Raw genomic sequence first — 9746 nt, 5'->3', positions numbered from 1 at the left:
AAATATTAATGGGAATATACTTCAGAGATATTTTTCTCATAAAAAATTCAAGGGGTGCCAATAATTGTGGCCGACGTGTTTTGGAGAAAAACATTTATTTCATAATGTGATTTCCCCCCAATTTCAATTCTTTACTTCAATGAAAGGTTAGATTTTTGCGAATTTTTTGAAGGAAAGATCAAAAGGATAAACAATGCAGGTTTATTTTTTACAACCATTTTTGTTCATATTTACCAGGGGTGCCATCAATTCTGACCATGACTGTACATGTATATTGTTAAACCGACTAAATAATTCATATTCACATGATGTATTAAACATTGTGGCTACAATTATACAAAGCTGATAAGCATGAAAACAGTTGGTTACACTTTAAGGTTAAATTTCCTTGTTAAGTTAAGTGTCCTTGTTACAATGCAGTGGTGCAGAGTAATATTAATTAACTAAATGTACTTACTGTAGGGTTAGAGTTAGGAGGATTAAGAATAGGTTTAGGGTTAGTTAACTACATGTAGCATGTAACAAGGACACTGTAAAATAAATGTTACCAAACAATCTTTTTAAAGGTAAAAATCACGTGAACTGTGTCTTCTTTCATCCTCAGGTCAATGAATCCATCCTTTGCTTAATGAAAAATGGAAAATGGAACATATTTTTACTTGATGTTGTTTGAAAATATTGGGTACATAAGATATGCTTTCTTCAGTTTGGGAATTATTTTATACTGTGCTATTATATTATTTAATGCCTTTATAGTTATTGCAATTTATCTGGAAAGGACTTTACACCTGCCCATGTACATTCTGATTTCATGTTTGTCCATCAACTCTGTGTTTGGAACTGCTGCTTTTTTCCCAAGGTTACTGACAGACTTGCTGTCTGATACACACTTGGTGTCCCGTGAAATATGTCTCTTACAGGCTTTTGTCATTTATTCATATGCATCAAATGAAAATACAATATTAATGTTAATGGCATTTGACAGATATGTAGCAATCTGTAAACCTTTACAATACAACAGCATAATGACTCCCAGGATTTTATCTGTTTTAATAGCTATAAGCTGGATTTATCCAATGCTTTGTGTTGGTATTGCTGCTATTTTAAATGCCAGACTGACTATGTGTGGTAACAAACTGTGGAAAGTGTATTGTCACAACTGGGAAATTGTCAAGCTGTCTTGTGCAAACACTGTTATTAATAATGTTTTTGGCTTTTTCATAGTGACCACAACTCTTATCATGCCTTTAAGTTTTATATTATATTCCTATGTTAAAATTCTTATCATTTGTACAAAAAGTTCACCAGAGTTCAGGAGAAAAGCATATCAAACTTGTATTCCACACATAGTGATCCTTTTAAATTTCTCTATTGCTATTTTTTGTGAGGTTACTTTGAGTCGGGTCGTGACTTTGGATCTCCCTCTAGGCCTGTCAATTATTCTATCACTGCAGTTTCTTATTGTACCACCCATCCTGAACCCTCTTGCTTATGGTTAAAATTTTCCTGAAATTGGCAAAAAAATTATATGTATTATAAAAGCAGGATTGGATTTCTCATAAGCATCGTGAGCTAAGTTTATCGTGGTGACCATTGGTGGCAATGGTTCTACGGTCTACTTGGCTTATGATGCTTTTGGGAAACACAACCCAGAATGTTTATGATATACAGCCAAAAAAATCTTTGTTTAATCAAACGTTGTTTTATCTCTTCTCATGCTTATAATGATAGATATTACATGTTATGAGTTTTAGCCTGTACATGTAAGACAGCCAGTGCCAAGAAATCTTTGCCACAACTATATATTTATTACAGGCCTACACATATAATGTATTATTTAGTCTGGTTAAATGAGCAAATACTGTTACTGCATTCCTGACATGGGTCAGGCAGACTCTTAGTCACCTCTTAGTTAACGAATACAGACATTGCCTGTAACATTAATACCAGAATAAATACACTTAATTTAAGAAAATAATATGTTTCCCTAGTTGTTATATGATAAAAAAGGAGGGACTTGTAAAATCCACCCCTTCATATTTACTCTTTCCCCTCCACTGACAGAATTTTCTGTTATTTATGATACAACGCTTCCCCACCATTGACTGAATTTTACATAAATTATAATATTCTGTGATTTTAAATCAGTACCAGATTTACTAAACAGGGCAAATTAGAGTAAGAGCGAAATTCCAAAACAGCTGTGGAAATCCATATTTATTAAAATGTTTAATTTAGGTTTACATTGAATTTAGCATGTTAAGGTTAGGTATAAATTATGGTTATCAGAGTTTTCTAGCAAAAGACTCTGGTCAGTCCTGTTTTACTGAAACTCTTGGAGTTTGTGTTTTAGCAAGAAAGTCCTGCCAGTCCTGTACTCGGGTCTCAGCATTTTAATAGATATGCTGAGTGAATTAGGGTGGGCAATGCTCTCAGTCTAAAACCAGTTCCTAAACCTGTCTATTTTGGTTCCTGCCCCTAAATGTATATAAACTGTAAGAGAACATTCACATTCAGACTTGGTGACTGCAGCTACCGACAGCTCGTGTTCTCAATAAAGAATCCTGCTGAAGAAACAACCAAGTCTCCTGGTCTTTCGATTCTAAGTTTACAACAACTTGGTGCCGTGACCCGGATGGAGAAAAAGGAAACTCAAAGAACTTCAAGCTCAAAGACCTGAATCCAGATTGAAACAGCAAGCTCAACAAAAGATCTGCTTTCCAGACTGCATCTTTTGGAATCCAGAGCGAAACTTCCAGCTAAACAAAGATTATAGGGGTGACCCCGAATAGTCGAAGATTCGATGCTTCGATAGGAGGAGCCTGATTCGACTACCGATCTCACGGTCGAATCGTCGCAGCTCGTGTTATGAAATGAGGATCATGCCACTTTGGCTATATGAGGGCGCTCAATGTCTGATTTCACATAGAACTAGCTTTTATGTCGTTAATATTCAGCCTATTATGATAATGCTGTATATAAAAATGTGCAAAGAAAGAAGCTTTTAATAAATATTTTTTAACGTACGTGAATAAATCCAAACACCCCGTGACAGATTTAAGTTTCACTTTCAATCTGTGACCGACAGAGGAGCGTCTTCGCGGCAAGGATTTAAATCTTTAACAATGTCTGGGATAAGAAAATCTAAAGTGTGGATGTACACCATCAGAAAGGATATTCTCCAAGGCTGGATTTAGCATCAGGAAAACCATAATCGCACTTCTGCCGGCCAACGTTTACACGTTTCACGCATAGACTGGGTTTCACGTTAGAATGTGTAAGGATTGCTCAGAGTCGGTAAGATCCATTTGCAGCTTTTATTTGATTTAAGCAGACAATAGTAGAAGGGGCTAGGCTAAGAGTACTCAAATACACAGGCGTAGAAGTCCAGGCCAGGCAGAGATTCGTCAAACACGTTAAACAGTCCAGGATCGAGGGAGCCAGAGTATAATCGTAAGCCGGGAGACAGTCCAAGGTCAAGGTAGCCAGAGAGTGATCGGGATATCCACAAACAGTCCGAGATCTAAACGAGCAAGAGAAAACACGTAGATAATGCTCAGTAAGAACGCCAGGGCAATTACAATACTTCGCACTGAATGAGGGTAGAGAGCTGGTTATATACAAGTGCAAATGGGATACAGGTGTGAGGGCAATCAGTGGTTAACAGGTGAGTGTGTTTAATCCAGAAAGGCTGCATGATGGGAATTGTAGTTGTTAATACTCAGGAGACGGTTCCCTGCGTGGATGTAATGGAGGTGATGTAGGAAACTCCTGCGTTACAGAGCCCCCTCCCTGCGAGCGACTCCTGGCGCGAGGAGGTAATCGGCGACGGGGTCTTCCACGAGGTCGGGGAGCAGGTTTGCTGGGGTGTGCTTGGTGGAATTCCTCGGTAAGTGTGGGGTCCAAGATGTCCTTAGCCCTGATCCAGCACTGCTCCTCTGGACCGAACCCCTCCCAGTCGACTAGGTACTGTAGGACGCTACCTCTGCGCCTGGAATCAAGCAGTTCCTTTACCCGATACGCCTCCTCGCCGTCTACCAGGACTGGAGGAGGGTTTTGTGTTGTGGGTTCATCTCTTGTCTCTCTCTCGGGATGGACAGCAGGTTTCAGCAGGGAAACATGGAATGTGGAAGCGATGCGATAGTTAGCAGGAAGTTTCAGGCGAAACGAAACTGGAGTAACCTGTTTCAGGATCTGGAATGGACCGACATATCTGGGGCTGAGCTTGCGGCAGGGGAGCCGAAGCTTGAGATCCTTTGTGGACAACCATACCCATTGGCCTGGACGGTACTGAGGGGCTGGTCGACGATGCCGGTTGGCGTGGCGTTCCTGACGCCGAACCGCATGTAACAGGTGGGTATGTGCCTGATCCCAGACCTCTTCACTCCTTTGGAGCCATTCGGTAACGGAAGGGAGTTCAGTGGGTTCCCCAGACCAAGGGAAAAGCGGTGGCTGGAAGCCCAGAATGCACCGAAATGGAGTTAAACCAGTGGCGGGTTTCACCAGGGAGTTCTGTGCATACTCTGCCCAGAACAGATATCGACTCCACTCGGTTTGTTGTCGCTGGCAGTATGTGCGTAGAAACCGAATGATATCCTGGTTCAGACGTTCTGTCTGCCCATTGGATTGAGGATGATATCCGGAGGACAGGCTGACGTTTACATTGAGGTGTTTGAAGAAAGCTCCCCAAACTCTAGAGGTGAATTGCGGCCCTCGGTCTGACACGATGTCATCAGGCAGACCGTAGAATCGGAATACCTGGTTGCACAGGATCTCGGCCGTGGCGAGTGCTGTGGGCAGTTTGGGTAGTGCCACCAATCTGCATGCCTTGGAGAAGCGATCGACGATGGTCAGTATGGTGGTGTTACCCTGGGATTCCGGGAGGTCGGTGATGAAATCTATGGCGATATGGGACCATGGTCGTTGGGGAATGGGCAATGGAGTCAGGAGGCCAGCGGGTAGTTGACGAGGTGTCTTGGAAGTGTTGCAACTGATACAGCTTTGGATATGGTTGGTGGTGTCTGCGAGTAAAGTGGGCCACCAGAACCGGTTGCGGAGCAGGTGAACGGTGGCGGTGATACCAGGATGACCGGAACTGGGCGCCGTGTGAACCTGGTCTATGAGGCGAGTGCGTAGGGAAGCAGGCACGAACAGGCGATTCGGGGGGCAATTTGTAGGTGAAGGTTCCTGCTGATTAAATAGTTCGATTTCTGTGGTGATGTCCCATTGCACCGGGGCGATTAATAGACTCTCGGGAAGGATATTCTCGGTACTCGTTGTTTGGGTCGTCTCCTCGGTCTGTCGAGAGAGAGCGTCGGCCTTAGTGTTCTTGGAACCCGGTCGATATGTGATGGTGAACTGGAACCTGGTAAAGAATAGAGCCCACCGAGCCTGACGAGGATTCAAGCGTTTGGCCGAACGGAGGAACTCGAGGTTTCTATGGTCTGTGAGGATGATGAATGGCTCCTGCGCTCCCTCTAGCCAGTGCCGCCACTCCTCTAAAGCTAATTTCATGGCCAATAACTCACGGTTCCCCACATCATAGTTGCGCTCCACGGAGGTGAGCTTACGGGAGAAAAAGGCACAAGGATACATTTTCTCAGGCATGCCCTGGCGCTGGGACAGAACTGCTCCTACTCCAGTGTTGGAAGCATCCACTTCGACGATGAACTGGCGCGTGGGGTCAGGGTGCCGCAGGATGGGAGCAGAAGTGAAGCGAGCACGGAGATCATCAAAGGCTTTGGAGGACTCGGGTGACCAGCTCAGGCGATGGTTGTGGCGTTTCGTCATGGCTGTCAATGGAGAGGCAACTGTACTGTAATTCCTGATAAATCGACGATAGAAGTTTGCAAATCCCAGGAACCGCTGCAATTGCTTGACAGTTTGAGGAACTGGCCAATTCAGGACTGCCTGAACCTTCTTCTCGTCCATTGCCACACCCTCTGAACTGATGACGTATCCCAGGAAAGACGTGCTTGTGCGATGGAATTCGCATTTTTCGGCTTTGGCAAAGAGCTGGTAGCGGAGAAGTCGTTGGAGAACGGATCTGACGTGCTTTACGTGCTCCTCCATGGTTGAGGAATAGATCAAAATGTCGTCGATGTAGACGATCACCCACTTCTCCAGCATATCCCGAAAGACGTCGTTCATGAACGCTTGGAAGACCGAAGGACTGTTGGACAACCCGAACGGCATGACGAGATACTCATAGTGGCCACTTGTGGTGGAGAAGGCCGTCTTCCACTCGTCTCCTTTGCGTATTCGAACCAGGTTGTAGGCATTACGGAGATCCAACTTGGTATAATACTTGGCCTGACGAAGCTGTTCGAGGGCGGCTGGTACCAACGGCAGTGGATACCTGAACTTGACTGTAACTTCATTTAACCCACGGTAGTCGATGCATGGACGCAGAGTGCCATCCTTTTTCTTAACAAAGAAGAATCCGGCAGAGGCTGGTGAAGTCGAAGGTCGAATGAACCCCTTGGCTAATTCCTCCTCGATGTACTTCCTCATGGCTTCAGACTCAGGCTGTGACAGGGGAAAGACTCTGCCCTTAGGCGGTGTGGCACCGGGTAACAGCTCGATGGCACAATCACTTGAACGGTGCTCCGGAAGCTGTGCAGCCCTGTGTTTGCTGAAGGCGTCGGCCAGATCGGAGTATTCGGCAGGCAGATTAGGATCGCTGAACCCGAGCGTGGAAACCTGGAGGGTGTGGTTAAGAGTGCGGTTGACCTTGGTCAGGCATGTTCTGTGACATGAAAGATCCCATTGGACAATCTGATTCTCGCGCCAGGAGATTTGAGGATTGTGTGTGCGCAGCCATGTAAGACCCAGGACTATGTGGTGTTTGGAGCCCTGGATAACATAAAACCTGATAGACTCGGAGTGAAGTGTTCCGATGTGTAGAATTACCTCTTCTGTGAGACGGTGAATCCTCCCCTCTCCTAAGGGCCGACCGTCTAGCGCCTCCACTGTGAGGGGAAAGTCACAAGGATTAGTTCGGAGTTTGTGCTGAACAATGAATTCATGAGACATAAAATTTCCTGCAGCTCCTGAATCTAGCAATGCTGTGGTGTCAATCTCTCTGCCACGAAGGGAGAGACGAACAGGTAGAATGAAACCGGGCCACTGATGGTTTGAAATACCCGATGCACTCACCGGTTGAACCTGAGAAGGCGGACGAACTGGGCAGGTGAGTCTACGATGACCAGACTGACCACAGTAGAGACAAAGGTGCTGCTGCATGCGTCGCTCACGTTCCTCGGGAGTGAGGCTAGTGAATCCCAGCTGCATGGGCTCTGGTCCGAGCGTGTCGTCGGAACGTGCACGGTAGGAGGCTCGAGGAGTGCGTCGAGAGCGAATCAGGTTGTCGATTTCGATGGCCAGGTTGATGTATTCGTTCAACGACCTCCCCTCGTCGCGACATGCCAGCTCAGATTGTAGTTCATTGGTAAGGCCCTTCCTGAACAGAGTCTTTAGAGTGTCCTCAACCCAATTGGTCTGTGCAGCAAGGGTACGAAACGTGAGGGCGTAATCAGCGGTGGTTCTTCTCCCCTGTGTGTGACTGAGGAGACGTTCCCCGGGATCACCCTGTTCTGTGGGGTGTTCAAAAACGCTGCGGAATTCCCGGGTGAATGACGCAAACGTGGTAAAGGGGAATCCCTCCGTCCTCCAGATGGCAGTCACCCATTCCAGTGCCTTCCCGGTGAGGAGCGAACACACAAACGCTATTTTCCCGGAGTCTGTGGGATGTAGTGTTGGTTGTTGATCAAAGTAGAGACGGCATTGGAGTAGGAAACCCTTACATCTCGCCGACGCACCGTCAAACTTCTCTGGAAGAGCGAGACGAGGATTGACAGTGGCGCTCGCAGTTGACGGGGAAACCCCTGAGGGCTGATCGGTGGTGGCGCTGCTCGCTGATACTTGCAGACCTCGTATGGCGTGCACGAGCTCATCGGTGAGCGTTGTAAGGTGCTCCAACTGACGCTTGTGCTGTACTAGCGCGGCAGCCTGCGCAGTTACTTCAGTGGTCAGCTGTGAGACGGCTGCTGGACCTGGGTCTGGCGAAGTATTCTGTAAGGATTGCTCAGAGTCGGTAAGATCCATTTGCAGCTTTTATTTGATTTAAGCAGACAATAGTAGAAGGGGCTAGGCTAAGAGTACTCAAATACACAGGCGTAGAAGTCCAGGCCAGGCAGAGATTCGTCAAACACGTTAAACAGTCCAGGATCGAGGGAGCCAGAGTATAATCGTAAGCCGGGAGACAGTCCAAGGTCAAGGTAGCCAGAGAGTGATCGGGATATCCACAAACAGTCCGAGATCTAAACCAGCAAGAGAAAACACGTAGATAATGCTCAGTAAGAACGCCAGGGCAATTACAATACTTCGCACTGAATGAGGGTAGAGAGCTGGTTATATACAAGAGCAAATGGGATACAGGTGTGAGGGCAATCAGTGGTTAACAGGTGAGTGTGTTTAATCCAGAAAGGCTGCATGATGGGAATTGTAGTTGTTAATACTCAGGAGACGGTTCCCTGCGTGGATGTAATGGAGGTGATGTAGGAAACTCCTGCGTTACAGAATGTATTTTATCCGCGCGCACAATTTGAAAAGACTCCAACGGACACAGTCAGAGTGAAAGACTGGATTTGTTCTCTCGATCAGGTAGGGTACAAGTGATTTCAAAACTTTTCAGCCGGTTCTAATTTGATTTTTGGATGCTGTGAACATTTTTAGCTAAAAAGACTGCCTCTCCAGTTTAGCATTTATTGTTGTTTCTGCAGTTAAAAAGACAAAGTTGAAAATTCTGGCTACTATCGTTATTTTAATAATTTATTTATTTGTATTTTATTTATTAATCTGTCAGGGTTATCTAATCTATTTGTGGCTTGTGTTTTGAATATATGTTCCTCTGCACTTTAGGCATTTTGCACACATTTGCTCATCTTGTGATTCTGATTTATTTCGTTTTGTATTTTTATTTTTATTTATTAGAAAGGTATATTCTGTTCTAATTTAATTTAGTAAATTAATTGTTTATTTTTTCGGTGCATAGATGTTGTGCTGTAGGCTGGCCTGCTCGCACAGGTAATTTAGCCTATTTAATTTGATTTGCAAGTGAAATGCAAATCCTGTCTGCAGTGTGGCTTTCTGGAGTTATGTTATTTCTTAGTTTTATTGATCCAAAATGTTTTTATACATTTTCTTCTATATCTTTGTGTGATTTTCTGTACATCACGGCTTTGAAACGTTAAAGCCCCGCCCCCAGCCCCACCCCCATACACATGATTCAACTATTAGTCGACTATAGGCAAGACATGACGATTCTGATTCGACTATGAAAATCCATAGTCGGGGACAGCCCTAAAAGATTACCAGACTGAATTTTTCCAGCTTCCTCCAGATTGAAACTTCAAGCTCAAAGATCTCAAAGCCTGACTGAGTTCCAGAATCTTCCTTTACAAAAGATTCGGTGAGTTGCACTCCATTCAAAGAACCGCTACAGACCAGTATATGTGTTTTTTCCTCTGTGCCGTTCAGAGAAGAGTTAACAGACAGCTGCAGGGTTTTGTTAACCTGTTAAGCTGCAACCCCACTTTTGAAAAATCCCCAGAAATGACATACCCAAACTGAAACAGATACAGTTCATGAACCCTTTGCATTAAAAGCACAAGTATGATCTCATTTGAAAGCTGACACCTGGCAGTTTATTGTAAATGTAGAATTAATTATTGTCATAATGACTA

General features: G+C 44.8%; 1 protein-coding gene across 1 annotated transcript; it reads left to right on the top strand.

Moving 5' to 3' along the window:
- Nucleotides 1-635: 635 nt before the first annotated feature.
- On the top strand, nucleotides 636-1499 carry LOC311297124 (olfactory receptor 6N2-like; the record flags this gene model as incomplete). The annotated part of the gene is made up of 1 exon (XM_084419254.1): nucleotides 636-1499. The coding sequence occupies one exon, from the start codon at nucleotides 636-638 to the stop codon at nucleotides 1497-1499; it is 864 nt and encodes a 287-aa protein (XP_084275380.1).
- Nucleotides 1500-9746: the final 8247 nt, after the last annotated feature.

This window comes from Rutilus rutilus, assembly GCF_951802725.1.
Source record: "Rutilus rutilus genome assembly, chromosome: 9".
NCBI classification, from domain to species: Eukaryota; Metazoa; Chordata; class Actinopteri; order Cypriniformes; family Leuciscidae; genus Rutilus; species Rutilus rutilus.
The sequence above is the reverse complement of the archived record's forward strand: the minus strand, read 5'-3'. Positions and strand labels throughout refer to the sequence as shown.